The 24,638-nt window shown below is 42.2% G+C and overlaps 1 protein-coding gene across 1 annotated transcript in view; it reads left to right on the forward strand.

The window, feature by feature from the left end:
* Positions 1–8,263: 8,263 nt before the first annotated feature.
* Positions 8,264–24,638, forward strand: part of LOC145397249 (uncharacterized) — a 329,696-nt gene continuing 313,321 nt past the window's right edge. The window contains exon 1 of the mRNA XM_080270445.1: positions 8,264–8,358. Within this exon, the coding sequence (XP_080126571.1) occupies positions 8,264–8,358 (95 nt within the window). The remainder of the gene's footprint in view (positions 8,359–24,638) is intronic.

Raw genomic sequence — 24,638 nt, forward strand, 5'->3', positions numbered from 1 at the left:
AACAAATCGCCTCCATGTCGCTTGTCCCCTGCCATGTCACTGCCCTTCCCTCAGCTCACACCCCCCTCTCTCATATACCTCTCCACTCTGTACCTCCATCTCATCCTGGGCCTCCCTCTACCCCTCCCCCTTCACTTCACTCACACACACTCTCCCCGTTAGTCTCTCGCTTTCCATCCTCCCCACATGGCCAAAGCACCTCATTGTATTTCGGTATATTGACACCTTCTGATCATCGTAAGGGTAATTTATCAAACTGAGGGAAATTGAGTCCTTACATCTTCACTCTAGTCTGTTTATTTCCATCTGAGAAAGCTCTCACAGCTTGACTGATAATTTTTGGTTGCATGAAATTCTACAAGGCTTCGGTATAACAGTGCGTCTCCTTGGTTACTAGTCAGTTTTATGCTCCAGTCTGACTACACCCGGCCATCAACTGGACTAAAAAAAACTTACATATCTTTTACCAGATGAAATTAAACGGACTATAATAGGGAAGGGAAAAGATAAAAAAAAAATTGTCTCCGGATTTGGGTGATTAAGGTATGATCGGCAGAATAAATCGCTAATGAAGAGGCGTTACGGAATCCCAGCCAGCGAAAAATAGGGCGAGGGAGAGGAATGGCGGGGGAAATTCGACACTCATCCACACACACCGGTCCTTCTATTTTTTTATCTTTTTTTCCCCTCTCTTTTTGTGCCTTTATTACTCCTGACGGGGTATTGTAGTAGGCAGCTGACCATGAGAGAGAGAGAGAGAGAGGAAATGGCACAAGAATGAGTAGGAAATGAGGATATGGAGTAAATGTGTGTGTGTGTGTGTGAGAGAGAGAGAGAGAGAGATGGCGGAGGCAGAGAGGATGTGTAACAAAAATGAGTGGTAAGTGAGGGTATGGAGCAAATATGAGAGAGGGAGATTATGGAGGCGAAGTAGGAGGGTATGGAGCAAAAATGAGAGTTGGGAAGGAAAAGACGATGGAGAGAGAGAGAGAGAGAGAGAAAGAGAATGAGAGAGAATGAGCCTCTTAATGATGACATAGAACTGGGTGAGGAAATACCAAGAGAGTAAGAAAGGGGGCAGAAGATATTAAAATTAAGAATAATGAAGACAAAGAAGGAATGATGCACAGTCATATAAATAGCCATGATGCAGAAGAGGAGTGTGATGAGCAGAATATTATAATGTTCAGAGTTAAATTGTGTATATGTGTAGTTTTATCACCAGAAATGTTGTATATAGTTTGTCATCATCATCATCACCATCATATCATCATCACTACCACCTCCATCATATCATCATCACTACCACCTCCATCATATCATCATCACCAACACCACCATCATTATCATCATCATCACCACCACCACCATCATCATCACAACCACAACCACCATCATATCATCATCACTACCACCACCACCACCACCACCATCATCATCATCATCATCATCGCCCCAACCACTACCACCATCATAGCATCATCACTACCACCTCCATCATATCATCATCACTACCACCTCCATCATATCATCACTACCACCATCATAGCATCATCACTACCACCTCCATCATATCATCATCATCATCACTACCACCACCACCACCACCATCATCATCATCATCATCACAACCACCATCATATCATCATCATCACTACCACCACCACCACCACGACCGTGAATGCAGCCAATAAATGCAGAGGGGTACATAAGTGGTCTGTTACTTAAATATATAATCATTTTTAGAGAGAGTCACACAATAGCTTCAAACCTTCATTTCTACCCTCATCACTTTATTTGCTACAGCTTCCATACCGTGTTCAGTGGTAGAAAGTAGAAGCATTAGGAGAAACACATTGAGGTGGTTTGGCCATGTGGAGAGGATGGAGAGTGAGAGACTGATGAGGAGAGTGTATGTGAGTGAGGTGGAGGGGGAGGCCAAGGATGATATGGAGGGATGGAGTGGAGAGGTTATGTGAGAGAGGGGTGTGTGAACTGGGAGCAGGGCAGTGAAATGGCGGGGGACGGTGACGTGGAGGCGATTTGCTTGTGACCACCCCGTATGGGATTAAGGCGTCTGGCAATAGATAGATAAAAAGTAGAATCGATTTTTTTTTTTTTGTTCCACGTATCAGACGATTTTATTCAGCTTTAGATAGTTTGAACGCTAATTTTCCCAGATTTTCGTCCTTTTGCAACTAACATCACGTAGCTCAGTGGCAGAGTAAGGCCGTGCTACAGCTCCACCTCCTTCCCACGGCACTTCTTCGTGACTTGCACCATATTCAAGTGTTAATCTATTGTTTATTGCTTCGAGTTCGTATTCAAGATGGAGAGACGGCAATTTTAGGCCTGGTTCGAGTAAAGTGAGTACATGAATTACCTTATAGTCTTCATGAATCAGTGCCTTGCTGGACATTATGTGGTTCTAAAATGCGTCTGGATAAATAAGGAAATAAGTAAGGAAATAAAATACGTCACCAGAGTGAAGGGGCTAGGAGTACCGGTATCATGTCTGGGAGGAAATATAGGTGTGACAAATCTGTGCCAGGAAATATCGGTGACAGAGATCTGTGCCAGGAAATATCGGTGACAGAAATCTATGCCAGGAAATATCGGTGACAAATCTATGCCAGGAAATATCGGTGACAGAAATCTATGCCAGGAAATATCGGTGACAGGAATCTATGGCTGGAAGTATCGGTGACAGAAATCTATGCCACGAAATATCGGTGACAGAAATCTGTGCCACGAAATATCGGTGACAGAAATCTATGCCGGGAAATATCGGTGACAGAAATCTATGCCAGGAAATATCGGTGACAGAAATCTATGCCACGAAATATCGGTGACAGAAATCTGTGCCACGAAATATCGGTGACAGAAATCTATGCCGGGAAATATCGGTGACAGAAATCTATGCCAGGAAATATCGGTGACAGAAATCTATGCCAGGAAGTATCGGCGACAGAAATCTGTCAGGAAATATCGGCGACAGAAATCTATGCCAGGAAATATCAGTGACAGAAATCTATGGCATAATAACATCAAAGAGGGCAGTAATGGAGAAGGCAGGGAGTGACCGCGCGCATCCACCTCTGATCTCCGCGGCGTCCCTCCTCTCACAGCCACAGCGGGACCTTGTCATTACCCGGCACCGTATAATCCCCCATAAAAAGAATTGACGGGGGTCGTGCGTCTGGCAGCGGGGAGCCGGGGGGGGGGGTTGGGGGGAGGGTCTGGCTGGCGCGCGACAATGAATGGCGGGAGGAATTGTCGTACCGCGCGGCCACCTCTGTTTTGCATGGTAACATTTTCTTAGACTTTGTTGATATTTTAGCCTTATAATGTTTTGTTTATATTGTTTTGTTTTATATATTGCTGCTCAACACTCCAGTACCACTACCCATATTTATAAACTTTCTGTAGTAGACCTTTTTTGAGATAGCTGACTTCTATCTTCACCCAAAATTACAAAGCACTTTTGTCATATTCTTCAGCTTACTCATTTTTCAAGATTGTTTATTTATATTTATCTTCCCTCATAACCAACCTGTTCACAACCAAGTGCTATATTCATACTTTTTTAAGCTATGCCAGTAAGATTTCTTGTTCAAATGATAACTACAAACATCACAAACTATACGCTGTTCACTTTACCTTGACCTAAAATTGCCTTCCCCCAGTCTTGAATGCAGAGTTATAACAATAGATTAACACTACAGTTTGATCTTAGTAACGAAGAAATGCGACAGAAGGGATGTAGAGCCCCCAAATTGTCTTCTGTCAGTGAGCTACGTGAAATAAGCTGCAAGAGGATGAAGATCTGGGCCAAGTTAAAGTGAATGACATCTTTTAGTATAGCCTTGTATTTTTTGTTAGCTGGGTTAGATTATTGTTTTTCATTTTCACCCCTTAGGACAGCAATCTCATGAACTAAAAGATCTTAATGACTTGCTTTTGCCTCTGTAGTTATATCGGCATGTGGCAATCTTGTATTCCCTAGTATTGTAGAGCTGTGTTGATATAAAAAAGATAATAATATAATGGAAACACAAAGGCGTATTATGCAAAACTGAGTACAAAGAGGTGACTGAAAACTTTAAACCCAATCAACATACAAGAAAGTGGAAAATACAGATCATTTCAGAGGACGACACTGTAGGGACTCTCTTAACCCCATATTAAAACGATAAAACAGAACCGAACATTAGAGTTATTAAAAGAAATTCCAATCGCTGAGGGAAAAGTGCTAGGGAGTCGTCTAAATCCACCATCCTTCGACCCAGTGTTGGTAAAATGATTCCGGACGCGAGTGAATTAAAATGTCAGCCCTATTGACGAGGGTGATTTTAATATTATATGGAGGCAGACTAAGTAGGGGTAGGGGAGGGGGTTACGTATCGATTGGTGTGTGTGGGGGGGGAGAGAGAGAGAATGTGTGTGTTGAGAGAGAGAAGGCGTGTGTTTGCGTTGCGAGAGAATAATTATGTTCGTGTGTGTGTGTGAGGGAGGGGGATACAGCATCAATATATTTCTATTAATTTTACCGGGTAGGCTGGTGACAATTCTCGTGTCTTTATGCTTCCCTCTTATTTCTGTCTCATTCCCTCCTTCCTTTCAGTAATTACACATAGTACAATTAAAAATAAATGGGTGTAGAAGGGAAGTGAAAAGGGGATACTGGATGGATATATGAATTTTCTGTCACTAATTTGACTGGGTAAGATGGTGATTTGTCGTGCTTCTGTGCTTTCCGTAATTTTCTGGATCTTGTCCCTCCTTACCTTCGATAGCAAGAGTTATTGTTTAGAGCATTTGGTACTTCGTTGATAGTTTTCTTGGGTGTATGGTTTTAGTTTTAACGATCCTCCTCCTCTTCTTCCTCCTCCTCCTCCCCGTACTACTACTACTACTACTGCTACTATAATAATTGTTTTAAGATATTGCAATTGGGGGTGGGACGACATGGAGGCGATTTGTTTGTGGCTACCCCTTGCGGGATGAAGGCGTCTGGCAATAGATAGATAGATAGCAATGGAGGGGTTGATTTGTTAAGGTGTGCCACGATGGACTATGTTTTGGTCCATTCATTGGTCCATCTCCTCATGTCCATCTATCTATCATCTCTCTCTCTCTCTCTCTCTCTCTCCCCTTTCGTATCTTTCCTGCTTCACTCAACCTTCCCTGTAGTTCAGCTTTCACTCGCTCTTTCTGTCTCACCTTTTTTCTCTCTTGTTCCAGTTTCATCTCATTCGCTTACTGTCCTGGCTTATTCTCTCGCTTTCTCTAATCTTGCTCAGTTTGGCTCTCTCCCCCTCTCACTCACTCGCTCTCTCACTTTCACTCCCCTGCTCCTGTCTGGGTGCCTCTCACTTCGCGTAACTCTCTCTCTCTCTCTCTCTCTCTCTCTCTCTCTCTCAGTGGTCGGTTGCAGTGTTTGAGGCGAGGAAAATTTAACAGCTAAATCCCAGCCCGTTATGGCGTTTCAACTCTATCACTACCATCTGTACCCATCTCTCTCTCTCTCTCTCTCTCTCTCTCTCTCTCTCGTATTAGTCTTCCCAGCACAGATCTTCCGTCGAGAGAGAATTATTCCACAGTTTTTCAACCATAACCTCGCTCAGTAACCAAGCGTACCCATGTCTCGAAATCTCATTTTTCGCGCTTTTCATTTTCGTTCATTCTTTTCATTTCTCATCGTTCTCTGCGTCTTGTATTTCTTTAGACTCCCCCCCCCCCATATTTACGCTTTTTCTTAGTTTTCTTTTGTAATCTGTTCGCTTAGTAACCTCTCTCCCTTCACCTTTCCCTCCCCACGCCTCTTCCCCTCCCTCCCCTTCCCAACATCCCCGGGAGCTACTGGGAGGGTGGGAGAGGCGGGGACGAGACGGGGAAGGGGAGGGGGAACGAACGGAGAGGCAGCGAAACATCCCCAGTCCGTCAGTGTGTTGGTGGAACTCGAAGGGGGAGGGTGTATGTGACAGCGCTCCGAGACACCCCTGAATATGCTTGGCTTGGCTGGCTGAACTTAGGGAGAAAAGTTCGTAGCCTCAAATTTTGGTCGTTGCACGTGACATATTGGCCTAGATCATCTTCCAGAGGGAACCCCAGTGCATGATGTGTTTAGAAATGCGTGTATTTACAAACTGGACCGAGGTATAATGAGTTCTAGTGGAGAGTCGCGAGGGAAGAGTTGAAGTAGGCTGGTGAATGGTCGCCTTCATTGCTCGGTAAGGCAATGTAAGTGGGGATCAGTCCTTCCTCTCATCTCACGACAGCAGGGAGGAGCGACAAGATGAGAGGACGCAAGAAGAAGTCCACCTTAGAGGAACCATTGACCAGACCCAAGAAGAGGAAGTGAGGGAAGATGAGGCGAAAAGTTGCGGGAAGAAAGTTTGGGATAGAGACGAAGAGAGGAGAGAGAAATTGAGCTTAAAATGAAACTTGTGTACTTGTGTGAAATTTTGAGAAGCCATTGAGGAAGTGATGAAGTTAAGAATTTTGGGAAAGACGAAGTGGTGAGAATACCGTGAAATTTGATGGACGGGCAGATTTTTGTACTTGCGTGATTTTTTAAAAGAAACCACTGAGGAAATTTAAGAAGAGTGGAAAATTATGCAGTAAGGAAAATAATGCCAAGTGATAATATGGAAACGTGATACTTCAGTGAAAATAGCTGTTGACATTGAATAGGAATGAATCAAAGTCCACTTCAGAGGAATGAATGACCAATACAAAGAAGAGAAAGTGAAAGAAAATGGTTGAAATAAACAGTTCAGGAAAAGACGAAGGAATGAAAAGTTGTAAATACTGTAAAAACGGAGACAGTGAATCTTGTGTATGTATAAGCCCAGCTGTTAGAAATGGGACCAAGATTAGAAAGTGAGTGAAAATAAAATTGAAGTTTGGAGGGGAAAAAAAAAAAAAAAAAAAAAAAAAAAGACCAGATGATGAGGATAATGGATGCAGCCGAAACTGGATTGTGGCAGTACTGTTAAAACGGGACTGAATGATGCATGCTTAATTGGCTATATTTCTTGAAAGTCTAATTTAGGGGAGTCACCAATAAAGTCTGTTAAAGTGAAGGGAGTCTGGGAAAAGACGAAAGGATGAGGGAATGAAAATAGCAAAAAATTCAGACCCCTAAAATAATGCTCTAACGGGACTTGTATATTGGTTTTTGTGAGAGCATTAAGGAAGAAGTGCATATCCAGATAACTGGGAGATCTGCCTGATATGCCGGATTGTTTAAGTGATGCATTGATGAATATAGAAAGTACGTTGGAATATGGAAAACGAAGCCTTGTGGAAACAGATGAGGGAAATGAAACTCGGTAAAATATAAAGTTTCCGGGGATATTGCAACGTTCTATTGATTAAAATGAAACTTGGTGTTGCATATTGGACCATCATTCTTGGCGCTTATAAATGAAAACTAACAGCTATTTTTGTCTGTGCTGGTGAATTATGTGAACTAGAATTTTAAGTGACTAAATATTTGTGTAGCAGACATTTTTATTCTTTGCTAGCTTGCACGCAAAATTCGAATTGGCCATAGATACGAAATTAAACAGAGATTGGCATAGGATTCTGTAAAATTGAGTGACACAGTCGAGAGAAGTAAAAAACAAGCCTTTATTGTGAGCCAGTCTAAATTAGGAAAGTCTGATGCATAGGAAAAAGATAAGCAGCAGCAGGTACCCGGTAATTGATTATTGAAACAGACTGGAAAGGACTGTGTAGATCCATTGGGGAATATTACAAGCAGTCTCAGCAACAAGCAAATTGGACTTCTTATTTTGTAAACCGAATTGGATAAGATGAACATTGAGATACTCGTGAAAGCTGCAAGATAAACCAGTCCATTAAATTTGGAACCAGTTTAGATTATAATAGAAAGCCACTACTGATATTTGAGTGAAGTTATATTAAAGAAAGGCTGTCGAGATAGTGAACAACAAATCATTTATTAATTCAGTAACCAGCTCGAAGTCTGAACATTTTAAAACCTATATAGTAAAGAAAACACTCCAGAATATGATCACCACCAGAACAAAATATATATATATAAGCCTGTTTAAGATTTTGTGAACCAGTTTAAAGGAAAAAAAAACTTGAGATTCTGAACAGTACTAGAACAGAAAAATTCACGTTCGTTTCATATTTTCTGAGGCGATTTAGTTTAGGACTGTGGAGAGACCGAGCAATACTATGATCGAGAAATCCACGAGGCTAATGCGGGTGATTGAAACGTTGCAAGATGGAGCAATTAGAGCAACAACCAGGACAACGTTTGCCCCTGAGACGACCACGACGACACCCAGACGACAGGGACGACTTCGGGTGGTTCCCAAGGTGAGTCGTTCGCCCGGGTTAATTGGTTTCTCAGGTGAAGTAGGATATGTTGAGGGTGTTTAGGTGTTTATAAGAGTAAGGTGAGTCATGTACCTGGGAGTTATAGGTCCGTAGGTGAAAGATCGTATCCTAGTTGAGGGAAGGTAGGTTAGTTTTCCGAATAAAGTTAGGTTCTGGTTCACGTTAGTTAGACAAGTTCCCAGGTTAGTATTGCTAGTTCCAGGATTGGTTTGACTAGTTCCTAAATTAGCTAGTTCCCAAGGTGAGGCTGTTTCGTAGAGTTGGGCTGGTTCTCAGGTTAGGTAGGCTGTAGTAGACATTTCCCCAGCTTAATTCTCTCTCAGGTGAGGTAGGTTAGTTCTTGTGAGGGTAACCAGTTCTATGTTGAGTTAGGTTAGTTCTTTGAGTATAGGCTACAGTAGTTACCTTTGTTTCTTGCTGAATGAGTTAGGTATATTATTGATGCATTAGACAAGTTCCCATTGCCAAGATAGTTATTTCCTTAGTGAGTTAGGTATTAGTGTGTTAGGCTAGGTAAATTCAGGTGAGGATATTTTTTGTACGTTTGGGTAGAGTTCAGGTGAGGACATTTTCTTAGTGTTAGGCAAGGTAAGTTCAGGTGAGGTTATATCCTTGTGTGTTAGGCTAGGTAAGTTCAGGTGAAGTTATTGTATGTTAGTCTAGGTAAGTTCAGGTGAGTCATGTGGTCAGGTGAGTCTGAGGGTGTGTGTGTGTGTGGAGGGAGGGGAGGTGAAGAGTGGTCAAGTGGTCGAGCCTCAAGGATGTGACTTGTAAACATTGCCCTGCATCCTGTTCTATTTATATACCATAGACTTTTTCGGGGTCGCACGCCTGGGTTTGAGTCTTCAAGAGGCGTCTGTGCGTCTTTGTTTATACCTCTTTGATACGACTACATTTTTAATTTGTTTTGATTGGTTTTGTTTGAATTTTAATCCTAGTTCTCACGGATTATATGACATTATTTTTTATTAACTTTGGTAGTGTATGGGTTGATTAAGGATTTTTTTTCCGAACCCCACCATTTCAAAAGTGTGTCAGGGTCAGTGCAGCAAAAATGAGATTGAAGAGAAAATGAGAGAGAGAGAATTAAAGCTAGAAAGCAGAGGGGTTAAGAGGTGACTGGGGAGGAGATTGTAGGAAAAACTACTAGAGAGATAATTAAAAGAAAGAAATCAAAGAGGTTAAGAGATGACCGGAGAGGTTTGGGTGATGTAATGCTGCCTGGGGGTTGTACCTGTGATCTTCCCTTGAATGTCGTGTATTGTGGTTGACTAGCCTCGGGCCCTTATAACCTAGCTGGGGGTAAATGTGGGTCTGCCTGTTTACCTTGTTTAGCTCGTTTTCCCTTGTTTATTTACCTTGTTAACCCTGACCTTTACCTTGTTTGCTTCCCATGTTTTCTCTTGCTTTTTGCTTTGTTTTCCCTTGTTTGTTTTTTCCTTATCTTTGTTTTCTCTGACCTTGTTTACGTTGTTTACCTTTACCGTGTTTGATTACTCTGACCTTGTTTACCTTGTTTGTGTACTTTATTTACCCTTGATTGTTTACCTCATTTATTTGTGATCTTGTTTTTCCCCAAACTTCAGCCTGCAGCAGTTCGTCTCTCTCTCTCTCTCTCTCTCTCTCTCTCTCTCTCTCTAATGAATGGAGGACGCCTGTAATCGGGTGTATGGAAGTTTTTTTTTTCCCGGAGTTCAAGTATTTTTATGTAATTCGTTTTTCCTTCGTCCGTTCATATAGAAAAAGGTGAATGATCTGTAATTCCAGTTTTGTCTGAAGATAATTAAAACGTAGCGAAACCTAACGAGAGCCTTACGGTAACTGTACAAACTTGCGTGTCTATGATGGCTTCGAGTTTTCCATTTAATATCGTGGTTTTATTAGTCTTTTCTTATCCATCCATTGCCAGACGCCTGAATCCCGTAAGGAGTGGCCACAAACAAATCGCCTCCGTGTCGCCTTGTCCCCCGCCATTTCACTGCCCTGCTCCCAGCTCACCCCCCCCCTCTCTCTCTCATATACCTTTCCACTCCATCCCTCCATCTCATCCTAGGCCTCCCCCTCCGTACCGACCTTAATTGTTTATTCTTGCTACTACCAGACGATTTTATTAAGCTGAAGAAGACGGTTTTATTTGTCTTATTTCGCCATAGGGAAGATAGGCTGGAAAAGGACGAAGATTTTACACCAAATTAAAGTGAATAGACATTGTTGTGGCTTAAGAAAAGATACTGTGTGTGTGTGTGTGTGTGTGTGTGTGTGATGGAGAAATACTGTACGGTAACTTTTTTGGGCGTGTTTGGGGGAAAAAAAAAAACAACATGCTGTAGCTTATATTCATGTGCGTGTTTGTGAGATGGGATTTCTTTTTTTTTTTGTCCGTGTTTGAGATGGAAAAAATTATACTCTAGCTCTTACTGTTTTTTCTTTGCGTGTTTGTGAGATGGAAAAATAATGAAGGTGTGTGTGTGTGTGTGTGTGATGGATATATTTTTTTGCATGTTTGTGAGATGGAAAAATAATGAAGTTGTGTGTGTGATAGATTTTTTTTTTTTTTTTTGCGTGTTTGTGAGATGGAAAAATAATAAAGCTGTGTGTGTGTGTGTGTGTGTGTGTGTGTGTTTTTTTGCGTGTTTGTGAGCATTGTGGTTAAATATATACAAACTTTATGGGGGTGTATATTAAGTTAACTGCGCTGCAACTGGGATCATTGAGCTTGCATTGCCTTTGAAGGGGGGTAGTCATTTGCATAAGTGTTGCACGAAGGGGTCTGTTGATTGCAATGAGTCTTTTACCTTATTGCACCTAAGTTTTTTTTACGACTGCAAGTGATGGGGAAAATTGAGGTACCGGTAGGTTGAAAAGGAATGTGTGTGTATTTCTGTCTGTGTGTATTTGTGTGTGTGTGTCTGTCTGTCTGTCTGTCTGTCTGTCTGTGTGCCGCTAGTACATAATTCTGGTAGTTTGAAAATTTCCCCCAAATCTGATATTACTATTACTATGTCCTAGAGTGATAGAATATGTTGATAGAAAATTGTCCTAGGCTGAAATTACTCAAAAGTGTCTAGTATTATTTTTCTCTCTTTGGACCGATGTGTTTATGAAAATTTGTGCTTAAATAGTGTTATAGAAATTCAGTGATTGGGGTACCGTAGCTTTCTCCAGTGACCTTGACCTTTGACTCTCATTGGAACTACATCGAGTGAGTGGATGGAGATAATTGGCCAGTAACTATAGCCAGCGATGAATGAAGTTACCAGGTCAAGGCAAGCAGTTGTTTGAGTCCGATAGAGAGAGAGGGGGAGACAGACAATGCAGTAATTTTCTCTCTACGTATTGGGCAAAAATAATGTGCTTGGTAAGGGAGTTGTGAAGATTATAGTCCTAATTCTCATCGGTTAAGGGAGCTTCCTAACACCTCTTCCTTAGCGATTTATTTTGCCTTTTACACCTTTGCTTTCTCTTCTATTATATAAATCATTCGTATATTACACACCTTTTCGTTAGCGATTTATTTTGCTTATTACACCTTTTTTTTTTTCTGTGTTATTTAAAGCATTCTAATATTACACATCTTTTCCTAAGCGATGTATTGTGTTTATTACATCTTACCGTTCTGTGTTGTGTACATTAATTTTACATACCTCTTCCTATGAAGTTTGTTTTGATTATTACACCTTGCCGCCCCTTTCTCTTGTGAGGTAGCCTATGAATCTGTGTGTGTGTGTGTGTGTGTGTGTGTGTGTGTGCGCGAGAGAGAGAGAGAGATAGAGCAGGCAGGTGTGTATGTCCTCTCCACATGACCATCACCTATCCTATCCAATAATAGGCTTCAGAGTGAATCCTTTTTTGATAGAACGAAGTCATTATCACTCTTCAGTTGGCCACCTCAGGGCACCAATACCCACCGTCTGATAGTATTTTTATTCTTCTACCTTAACTTTTGCGTCTCTAACCTGTGTATAGTCAAAGAAATAACTGTCTTCCCATTTTAGTGTGAAGAATATTGACAGCTGGTGAAGTACAGTGAAAAGCCCCGATCCTTACCTGTGAATGTTTCAGATGGTTCGATTTTTCCATTATGTATTGATCAGACTTCAGGAACTGTGTGTGTGTGTTATGTGCTAGTATATTAACATTAGGATTCTCTCTCTCTCTCTCTCTCTCTCTCTCTCTCTCTCTCTCTCTCTCTCAGTTCAGTCCCAGTACATGAACATCAGGATTATTTGCAGCATATGCCCCCCCCCCTTTTTTTTTCCTACTGCTTGTTTGGAAGTTACAATTGATACTAACCATGGTTCTCTCTCACTGTGACCTCAATCCTTCAATCTAATCCTAAATATTAATCTTTGTTTTGATTCCTGTAAGCCAAGAAACCATTTACAACGCTGGGTGGTAACCATATAACCAAACCATACGTGCTCCCTACGTGTCAACAAGTGGGTTGGTGGAGGGTTAGTGCCCCTCCCTGTAATACAAATAACTCAGTCATATGGCCACCCCTTACAGGATTATGGCGTCTGGCAATAGATAGATAGATAGATACTTTTGATCACTATTTTATACATCTCAGAGCCATCTAATTTTACAGCATCTACTAGTTAAGAAATTTGATAGATAAAATGCATCTTGAGTCTGGTCTATTGTCTTTTTATGAGCTGCGTACTTACTAATTTAATTCATAAAAATTAATCTTAGGCTTCACTCCAGTCAGCTTATTTTACGGTGTGTGTGTGCTGGGAAGATTGATAGATAAAATTCGTATTAATTCAGGTTTGCTATATTATGTGCTACTTAACCATTAGCGTAATCTAAAATGTTAATCTTATTTATGCCTGATTACAGTAGCTTGGTGATCTGATTGCCACCTCATTTTGTCTTCTGTATATATAAATGATGGGGAGGTTAGATTGATAGTGGTTTGAGGTAGAGGTTGATGAGTAGGGTTAAAAGGAACACACACACACACACACACACACACACACACACACACACACACTAGTTAAGGTGAGAGTGAGCATTTGTGTGTGTGTGTGTGTTTAGTATGGAATCAACCTGCCCACTGTAATTCCCCTCTTTTATATGATCCTTACAGTCATACTCATTCTCCCCCACTCCCATTTTTGCACCATTAAAATAGAGTTCAGTGTGCCGTTCCCCCTCCCTTACACGCAAGTTCCCAATGGACCTAGTAATGAGTGGGATGGAATGGCCTAGAGCGGGGATGTAGGGCTTAAGGTATAGAGGATGGGGTATTGTGTGGAGGGTGTTGTTCTTTCACCTTAACTTGGCCCAGATTTTCGTCCTTTTGCAGCTTATTTGACGTGGCTCAGTGGCAGGTAAGACGTACTGTAGCCCTGCGTTCTGTAATATGCCTTGTTGATAGTAGACTGAATAGAGTACAGAGGATGGGGTGTTGTGTGGGGGGTGTTGCATTCCTTTCACCTTGGCCCAGATTTTCGTCCTTTTGCAGCTTATTTGACGTGGCTCAGTGGCAGGTAAGACGTACTGTAGCCCTGCGTTCTGTAAAATGCCATGTCATCGTCTGGTATAAGGTGACATAGGATACGAGAGTTGTCTTTACCATGAGTGGGTTAACAGAGTGATGTAATCGTGTGATATAAACTGAAACTGGATAGGTGTACTGAAACAGGATACAACAGTTGTCTTTACCATGAGTGGGTTAAGAGTAATGTAAGCGTTTGGTGTAAGCTGAAATTGGATACGAAAGTTGACCTTACCGTGAGAGGGGTAACTAATGTAATCGTGTGGTATAAACTAAAATAGTATACGGGAGTTGTATTTATCATGAGAGGGGTAACTGAGTAATGTAATCGGGTGGTGTGAGCTGAAATAGGATTCCAGAGTTGTCTTTACCATGAGAGGGGTAACAGTAATGTAATCGCCTGGTGTAAGCTGAAATAGGATAGGAGAGTTGTCTTTACCATGAGAGGGGTAACAGAGTAATGTAATCCTCTGGTGTACACTGAAATAGGATAAGAGAGTTGAGCTTACCATGAGAGGGTTAGCCTAACTGAGTAATGTAATCGTGTGGTATTGTGGTGTAAGCTGAAATTGGATACTAGAGTTGACCTTACCATGAGAGGGGTAACAGTCATGTAATCCTCTGGTGTAAACTGAAATAGGATACGAGAGTTGAGCATACCTTGAGAGGGTTAACTGGGTCATGAATGAATCCTGACTGAAGTGTAATCCTTCCCTGATTCATTGAAAGATAAGATTGGAGTACAAAGTGAATTTTCGGAGACCGACTCAGACCGGACGAGGGATTGACCGAATGACGGATTACTGGATTAAGCAGATGAAGGATTAGGTGGGTGATGGAGGAGTGGATGGATTAGATAAGTAAAGATACGAGGCGATAATATCCTAACTTAATCGCGAAGTCTTTGTTGAATTAATATAAAAATGTATATGCTGAATGAATGAAAGATACCGATGAACTTAATTTGCCTGTCTGCGATTTTAGAGAGATCAGTAGAAGGGGAGGGGGAGGCCAAGGATGAGATGGAGGGATGCAGTGGAGAGGTATGTGAGAGAGGGGTGTGTGGGCTGGGAGCAAGGCAGCGAAATGGCGGGGGACAGAGCGACGTGGAGGCGATTTGTTTGTGGCCACCCCGTATGGCGTCTGGCAATATAGAGTTACCTAAGTAGATGAATAAGTAGATAAAATAAGTGACCGATAGACTAACCTATTAATTACAGTTGATGAATAAGCGTATTATATGAGTGTTGATAGATATATATAGACATAGGCAAGATTTGTTTAGGCGAAAGTAGTAGTGCTTTTGGTCCAAGGAATTTGAAGTTAAACCCCTTCAGAACGAGATTTTCCTTATATTGAACTAAATCATATGGTCTTATAAGGAATGTAATATAACGAAGTCAAACGGAGATGATAAAACGTAATCGCAGTAGAGAGGGGGTCGAGCGAGGTGAATAAACTCAACGGGATTCGCTTGCCAGGTTACGGGGTGCAAGGGTTCTGAGCGCTACCTTGTGGGACTGAGCGATACTGTGTGGGAGCGAGGATTCCACCGCCGCCTGGCCAAGGGTAAACCACCGGGATCATACGTGCTGTACTTCTTTCATTTGTAGCTGTTTTTGTTATTATTATTATTATTATTATTGTTATCATCTTGCCCACGTAAAACATGATGATGATGATTATTAGTAGTAGTATTTTTATGGTTATACGTTAGGTTGGTTAGCGGGTATGATGTGCGTGTGTGTGTGTGTGTCGGCATTTCAAGATTTCTGTTAACATGGGCAGCTAAACATTGTACAAACGTAATGGAGTCTCTCTCTCTCTGTCTCTCACACACACACACACACACACACACCACACACACTCACTCACTCACTTCCCCCCACACACACACTTTTATCCCAGTTACCAAGTTTTGCGAATCAAGAAAAAATTACCATTCTTTTTTTTTATTATCTTTTATCAAGCACAGACCCCAGAGGTAATACTTCATTTTTTTCAGTTTTTTTTTATTACAGTCTCCCTGGGGTATATAAAAATGAAATTAAAAAAAAAATCATTGTCTATTTTTTTTCTCTGGCTGAAGGTTACATAGGTAGTACTTCATTTTCCTCTATTTTTTTTTAATATATTTTTTTTCTTTTGGCTTCTCGGTTGTGGTTAGGAATCGTGGAAAATGGTAGCCTGTTTGTGTGTGTGTGAGAGAGAGAGACAGAGAGAGAGGTTGGTTTGTGACTGTGTGAGAGGGAGAGGAAGCTTTGTGCCTGTGTGTGTGTGACTGTGAGAGAGGGAGGTGTGTGTGTGAGGTTAGTTTGTGTGTGTGTGTGTGTGTGTGTGAGAGAGAGAGAGAGGGAGGTGTGTGTGAGAGGTTAGTTTGTGCCTGTGTGTGTGTGTGTGTGTGTGTGAGAGGTTAGTTTGTGCCTGTGCCTGTGTGTGTGTGTGTGTGTGAGAGAGAGAGAGAGGGGGGGAGGTGTGTGTGTGAGGTTAGTTTGTGTGTGTGTGAGAGAGAGGGAGAGACTGGTTTGTGACTGTATGTGAGAGAGACTGTGTGTGTGTGTGAGAGAGAGAGAGAGACTGTGTGGGTGGGTGGGTGTGTGCGTGCGTGCATGAATGTCTACCAGAGATAATAATCCATCCACTTGTGCATATATAAAAGTTGCCTGGGTTTTACGGATCATTTGAACATTTTCTTATACACCAACATTTTTTTCCATTTTCTTTCTTGTTTTTAATGTGTACTGGTGACCTAATAAACCAATGTGGCTCTCCTTTTCAGTTCCCCGGATTTTACTGTTCATTGGAAAGACCACCATATGATACCATTCTCTCTCTCTCTCTCTCTCTCTCTCTCTCTCTCTCTCTCAAATTACAAATCCTAGTGGCTCCATTAATTGCAGATCGTGTTACCTGCTTATATCACCTGTGAGCAAGACACAAGGCACCATCAACACCTTAATAAACACCATATTACAGGTGTTAGGCCCGTTTATTCCTGCCCTACTCTCTCTCTCTCTCTCTCTCTCTCTCTCACACACACACACACACACACACACACACACACACACGAAATTACAAGTGTTATACCCGTTTATTCCTTTCATGTCCTTAGCCTCTCTCTCTCTCTCTCTCTCTCTCTCTCTCTCACACACACACACACACACACACACACACACACACACACACACACGAAATTACAAGTGTTGTACCCGTTTATTCCTTTCATGTCCTTAGTCCTTCTCTCTCTCTCTCTCTCTTTCTCTCTCTCACACACACACACACACACACACCTTAATCACCATAATAAAAGCGGAATTACACGCATTATCATGATCCACCTCCAAGGATTCCAATCGCCGTTGTTTCAGCTTTTAGTGCCCGTAAAAAATGTACTTACCTCCAGGCAGCAAAGAGAGAGAGGGAGAGAGAGAGAGAGATGTTGTAGGGATGCATACTTGGTTATTGTACTTACCTCCAGACAGCTTAAAGAGAGAGAGAGAGAGAGAGATTGGTATGGTCCAGTAATTTTTCATTCCTGAGAGAGAGAGGATACTGTTTTCATTCCTCTTCCATCTATCCACCTTACAGAGAATGAAAAAAAAGATTGGTATAGTGTGGTAATTTTTTTTTTTACAGCCCTTAAATCTATCCACTTGAGAGAGAGAGAGAGAGAGAGAGAGAGAGAGAGAGAGACTGGACAAAAATTAGTATGGTACGGTAATTTTCATGCTCTTAGATTATACACCTGAGAGAGAGAGAGAGAGAGTGAAGAAAGATTGGTATATATTTTTTTTTATATTACTCTCACATTTTTCCACCTTAGAGAGAGAGAGAGAGACGTGTAGGAGGTTAGGGTTGAGAATATGGAAGGAATGAAGGTGCATAATAACACCTTTAATTTCTTGTTTATTAAGGTGCAAAATGGTGCGGTGCGTCTTGGTGCGGAGGGATATAAACTAGGTAACAGGATTTGCAATTATGGAGCCACTACGATTATAATTGCTTGCTGTATATCTGGTGAGTAGGAAAGGGGAGGTATGATGGGGTCTGAGGAGAGGAGAAGGGGGAGTGGGTGGGGAGATAGGATGGGGTTGAGCAGAGGAGAAGGGGGAGTGGGTGGGGAGATAGGATGGGGGAGAGAAAGAGGGAAGATGAGAGGATAAAGAGTGGGGCAGTTAGGGAAGAGAGTGATTGAGAGGGAGGAGAGATGAGAAGAGGGAGTAGGTGGGAAGATAGGATGGGGGAGAGAAAGGGGGAAGATGAGAGAGGATAAAGAGTAGGGCAGTAGGGAAGGGAGTGATTGAGAGGGCGGAGAGATGAGAAGAGGGAGTAGGTGGGAAGATAGGATGGGGGAGAGAAAGGGGGAAGATGAGAGAGGATAAAGAGTAGGGCAGTAGGGAAGGGAGTGATTGAGAGGAGGGAGGAGAGATGAGTAAAGGAGAGGAAAGGGGATTGTGATAAAGAGGAGGTGGAAGAGAGATGAAAGTCAGGGTAGTTTGTAGAAGAGGAGGAGGAGGGAGGAATGGGATAAGGAGGGACGGGAAATAGAGGAAGACCGGAATGATGGGATGGGTAAGTGAAGAGGAAGAGGGAAAAATAGGATGAGAAGAATTTGGGAAGGAGATGGAGAGTAGAAAGGGGGAAGGGACGGGATGGGGAGAGGAGGAAGAAGGAGGAGGGAACCTGGAGGAAAGGGGAGGGAGGGGAAGAAGATGAGAGGAGGAAGAGTGCGACGGGTAATGGTAGGTAGTGGGAAGAGGAGGATGTATAAGTGGAAAAGGAAGTTGTTGGAGATGAAAGGAGGAACCGGTTGAAGGTGAGACATGAGCGTGGCGTGAAGGTAAGATGAGGAAGGGTAGCGTAATGGGAAAGGAAATGAAAGAGAGGGGGAATGAGGAAGCGAGGGGGAGAGGTAGAGGTAGGAAGTGAGGGAAAGAGATAGAGGGAGGAAGGGAGGGGAGAGATGAAGATAGGAAGGGGGAGAGATGAAGATAGGAAGGGGGAGAGATGAAGATAGAAAGGGAAGGGAGAGATGGTGATGAAGGGAGGGGAGGGATAGAGGTAGGAAGAGGGGGAATGAGATGGAGGAAGGAAGGGAGGGGAGGGATGGAGATAAGGAAGGGAGAGATGGAGATAGGATGGGAGGGGAGAAATGAAGGTAGGAAGGGAGGGGAGAGATGAAGGTAGGAAGGGAGGGGAGAGATGGAGATGGGGAGGAATGGAGATATGAAGGGAGAGGATGGATGGAGGTAGGAAAGGAGGGGAGAGGTGGAGATGGGAAGAGGAGGGGGGAAGAGATGGACGTAAAAAAAGAGGGGTGGGGAGAGATGGAAGTAGCACGGGAAGGAAAGATGGTTGGAAGAGGGGGGTGGGAGATGAAGGCAGCGAGGGATTGGGGAGATAATGGGGTAAGGAAAAGTACATTGGGTAATGGAAAGAGGGAATGCCTAAGTAGAAGAGGAAATTGATGAAGGAAGGGAAAGGGTTGAAGATATGACGTGGGGGAGCTTAGAGAAATGGGAAGGGGGAAGGAAATGAAAGGGGGTGGGGGAAAATGGGAGAGAGGTAAGAGGGGAGGGGGAAGGGAGGTAGGTAGGATGGGGGGTAAGCTGGGAGGAGGTGGGGAGAGCAGATGAGTATGGTAGTGGGAAGGGCAGGAGGTTAAGTAGAATGGGAAGAGATTAAGTGTGCAAGGGGAAGTGGGTGATGGGTAGAGAGAGAGAGCGAGCGAGCACTTGACTGCCGTACCACACTTTAAAATGACACAAATGGATAGTTACAGTAGATAGAATAGTTTAGAGCTGTAATTGTGAAGGCTACTTTAAAACGAGAGTGGGGGAGAGAAGAGAAGAGAGAAAAAAGAGAAGGAAGAGAAAAAAGGGTAAACCAGCCAACCCTACTATCCATGACAACAACTTAAAACACACACACACACACACACACACACACACACACACACACACACACACACACACACACACACACACACACACACACACACACACACCAGGCCAGTCTGAAAAACGCATTGTGAGGAAGAGTGAAGGCTGGTGACAAGGGTGGCGACAACTCCACAAACCCACGTAGGACGAAAAACACAAGGAAAGACCCACCAGGAATAACCACTCGTAGGCCTATAGTGCTGTTTACATCTGGTCGGGAGGCTGGTGGGGTCTTTGTGTGAGTGGTACTGGGGTCTTTGTCTGAGTGGCATTAGGGCCTTGTCTTGAGTGGGATAGAGAAGCATAAGAGGTGATGATTCCCACTTAGAGGCCTCCCCAGAGTTGAATATAATCGTTTGGCTATATCAGAAAGACGACAGAGACTATGCATGGGGATTATTGGTAGAAATTATAATAGTCTCTTACCCTATAACAAAGACTATCATGCAATATAGGGATTAATGTTAGTCTAAATCTCTTACCCCTCACTGCAGGCCTTCCCAAAGCTAAATATTATCGTCAGGAAGTGACTAGAGGATTCCCGATCATGTAACTGCTATCAGGGGAAGTGTTTGGTCATCTACCTGTAAACTATAATACCCTAGCCTTGCCTCGGCCCCCTACGCCTCGATGGAAAAAGAAAAAGGAAAAATAAAAAAGAAAAGTTGCTCCCATAAAAGACCGACACAAACAACACCTGATTGCAATAATCCCCTGGCTTCAGAAGGGCAGGGTTAATAACAGGTGTAATTATTTCTCTCTCTCTCTCTCTCTCTCTCTCTCTCTCTCTCTCCAGTAAGATTAGTGTTCTGTGTGTACCGGTATGTAAGTTTCTGTGTTATGTGCGTACCGGGATGTAAGTTTTTCCCCACACAAAACCGATGAACAATACCATTCTTTCTCTCTCTCTCTCTCTCTCTCTCTCTCTCCTCTCCTCTCCCACACACATCAGCCCGCCCCCAGTGTTTACATTCACGTCCGCACCTACGGCTCACCTCGTTAACGCTGCCTTGTAACTCCACTCCAACTTATTCGCGTTCTTCATTAATTTTTCTACCTGTGTAATTAGTACGGCCGTAAGTCGCCAGGTAATTACGGTGCTTGGTGTGCGCGCGGTGTGGCCTTCCGTCTTGGTGATGGCGGAAAAATGGAAATGGGGGGAAAAATTGGAATATTAAAATTGAGGTTTAATGGGTAGAGCCGTAAAATTGGGAGTAAGTGTGGAATTAAAAGGGAAGTGTGGGCAAAAGTGTGGATTGTTAAAATTGGTAAACAAGAATGTAAAATGGAAAGTACGAAAAACTGAAGAAATAAAGTTTGAGACGACATGAAAAAAGATTGTGCAACATTAAGATTGGTAAATGTAAAGCACCAGGAATTGAAAAAAAAAATGTGGGATTTAGTGTAAAGCACAGGAATGTAAAATAGAAAGAGCAAAAAAATGTAAAAAGAGTTTGGGATTAAATGGAAAAAATAATGTGAATGTGTAAAGATGTGTGTGAGGAAAGTGAAAATTTTGACTGAATATAAGACACAGAAAAGATGAATTTGTGGGAGATTTTGAGGGATATGAAAATGGAACGAAATGAAATACACACACACACACACACACACACACACACACACACACACACACACACACACACGGGATATGAAAATTGGAACGAAATGAAACACACACACACACACACACGCGCGATATGAAAATTGGAACGAAATGAAACACACACACACACACACACACACACACACGGGATATGAAAATTGGAACGAAATGAAACACACACACACACACACACACACACACACACACACACACACACACACACACACACACCTTTTTATCCCTTGTGGAGGTAATTGAGTGTGAGAAACTGACTAGAAGAGTTAAAGTAGGAGGATGGAGGGAATGGTGTGAAACTGACTATAGGAGAGTTTATGTGTGAGGTTGAGGTGCCTGGGAGAAAGACTGGGAGGTAGGAAAATAATAGGCACCATGGTAGTCTGTCTGTATATCTATCTGTTGCCAGGCGCTTCAGTCCCGTAAGGGGTGGCCACAAACAAATCGCCTCCATGTCGCCTTGTCCCCTGTCATTTCATCATGGTAGTCAAGTGGTTAATATTGAACTACATTCGTCTAACTATGTCATTACACCTTTAAGAGAATAATTCGGTATTGGCAGTTGCGTCATTTAGAGCGGATGAAAAATGAATCACAGAAAAAGACGTAATGGAGAGAGAGAGAGAGAGAGAGAGGAAAAAGTAATGAATAAGTGTTTGAGAGAATTAATAATATATGTAACCAAATTATGGCGCCTGGTTTAGTTTAGTGAGTAATTAAGGCACTCCAGTCGGATTGAGCCAGCGCAGGTTTATATCCAAGGCGTGGTTGGGGTTTATTGCTCACGTAATGCCACTCAAGGATAAGAGGCTGGTCACTCTCATCTTAAATGTCAGGATCAACTTGCCTACCCCCGGGCTCTTACGCTTCTCGTGGGGCAACGTAGGATTGGATAATGGATGGATTACCGGTATTATTATTATTATTATTATTAGGCCTACTATATATTGAGTATCATTCTTGTGAAATGAAAAGCATTGAATTGTCATCTTCAAAAATGGTGACCAAAGAGTATGGAAAAAATCGAATAGGACGAAAAGACGTGAAAATCAAGGAAAGAGTAGTGAAAGAAAGTACTGAGGAAGACGAAAGAAAAATTAAATGTAAAAGAAGTCTTGTTACTGAAAAAATGTCGTAGAAATGAGAGGAGGAAAAAATATTAAGAAGAAGAAAGGTGTACGTGACTTAGCAGTAGGTGGAGGGATTTGTGCTAACCTTAGCGGATTAGGCGCTACCTTTACGACCCTTCCCCTCACCTTCCATCAGAGGGGATCCAGCAGGTGTGGAGCAGGTGCCATCTCTCTCTCTCTCTCTCTCTCTCTCTCTCTCTCTCACACACACACACACACACACACACACACACACACACACACACACACACACACACACACACACAAGACAGGTGTTGGGGGGAGACTAAGGGATTTGGGAAGACTAAAATAAGCGTTGGTAAAAAGGATGCAGACTAAACACATCTTTTTATCTGCAGTTGATTTTATTCGTCTTTCGAAGGAGCTCTTGCAGTGAAGGGATTAAGAGACAATAGATTAAACTTTGGTATGATGTTTATTATTATTATTATTATTTATTTTTTATTATTGGGTGTTATTATTATTACTACTACTACTACTACGACCGGTACTACTACTGCTACTACTACTACTACTACTACAATTATTATGTTTTTATTTTCGCTGCTTCTGTTTGACGATATTTTTCAGTTTATATATATATATACCTTGCCATATGCTTTCACCATTAGTACATGGTTATTATTATTATTATTATTAATATTATTATTATTATTATTGCTGCTGCTGCATCTTTTTGGCAGTATTTTTAACCTTCTGAAATACCTACATTTTGCCAATAGCGTTCACTGTTAATACTACATTTCGTATGACAATGTGTATTTCCTCTTGTTTTTTGCTCAGGCGATATTCATTTTATGGGAGACACCTCGGCCCTTATTCACCGTAACACCTCTTCCGTAGCGATTTTTTTTCCAGACTACCTATAAACATTATTAATACAGTAAGAGTGATGAGGCTTATTTGTTTTTGTTCTTATTAACGATGTTCATTTTATGAGACCTTGGCCCGTACCCTCCCTAACACCTCTTCCGTTGCGATTTATTTTCCAAACTTCCCATTAATATTCTCTTTTGCTTCTTATATCTTTTTAATATCGACGTAGACTCCATGAATATAACAATGATACAGGGATGGAACAGATTCAGAAATAAACCGGTAAGGAAGAGGTGATATACTCCTTTCACCATTACTTGGCCCAGATTTTCGTCCTTTTGTAGCGTACTCCACGAAGCTCAGTGACAGGATGAGACGGTACTACGGCTGTGCATCCTTTACATAGCACTTCTTCGTGACTAGCTTTGTATTCCAGCGTTAAAATATTACTTATACTCAGCACTTAAGTTGGAGTATGACAATTTTAGGCCTGGTTGGAGTAAAGGAAGAGGCAAAATGAGTGCTTCGACTCTACATCCTTTCCACGGCACTTCTTCGTGACTAGCATCATATTCTAGTGTTAATCTATCGTTACAACTCGGCGTCCAAGATGAGAAGAAGATAATTTTAGCCCAGGTGAGAGTAAAATGAGCACAGAAAACTTCGTAACCGCACGAGAACACAGCTGACCAATTTTAGTTAATCTGTTCAACATGGTTTCGCTTATTAATCACGAAACACATTGCTAGATATGTTCCCAGTCTAGCCATTCAATATTTCGGTTTTTAATCCCTCAGTGTTTCGATTCCACATATCGTTTCCTTTCGTACTCAGTGTAACCATTCAGTATTATTTTGTATACTTTCGTGTGTATCCATTCAGTATTCTTTCGTTTTCTTACTCTCAGTGCCTTATTTCGTGTGTGTGTGTATGTGTGTGTGTGTGTGTGTGTGTGTGTGTGTGTGTGTGTGTGTGTGTGTGTGTGTGTGTTTATCTTCTTGCTACCATCAGAATACCACATCCAATTTAAGGGAGAGGTCTTGTAGTGAAGGGGGGCAGGCTAAAGTGTGAGATTTGTGGCTGCGGCGTTGAGAGAGGGTTGTTAAAGTTGGAAGGCCCGTAGAGGAGCGTAGTGTGGTAAGAGATGGAAGGGAGAAGTTTAGATTAGTACTTGTACCCCTTTCAGTACTGGAACTTTACATATATATTCTTACTGGTATATA

This window comes from Coenobita brevimanus, chromosome 40 (genome assembly GCF_032717465.1).
Source record: "Coenobita brevimanus isolate Jiangsu-jjx chromosome 40, ASM3271746v2, whole genome shotgun sequence".
Classification (NCBI taxonomy): Eukaryota; Metazoa; Arthropoda; class Malacostraca; order Decapoda; family Coenobitidae; genus Coenobita; species Coenobita brevimanus.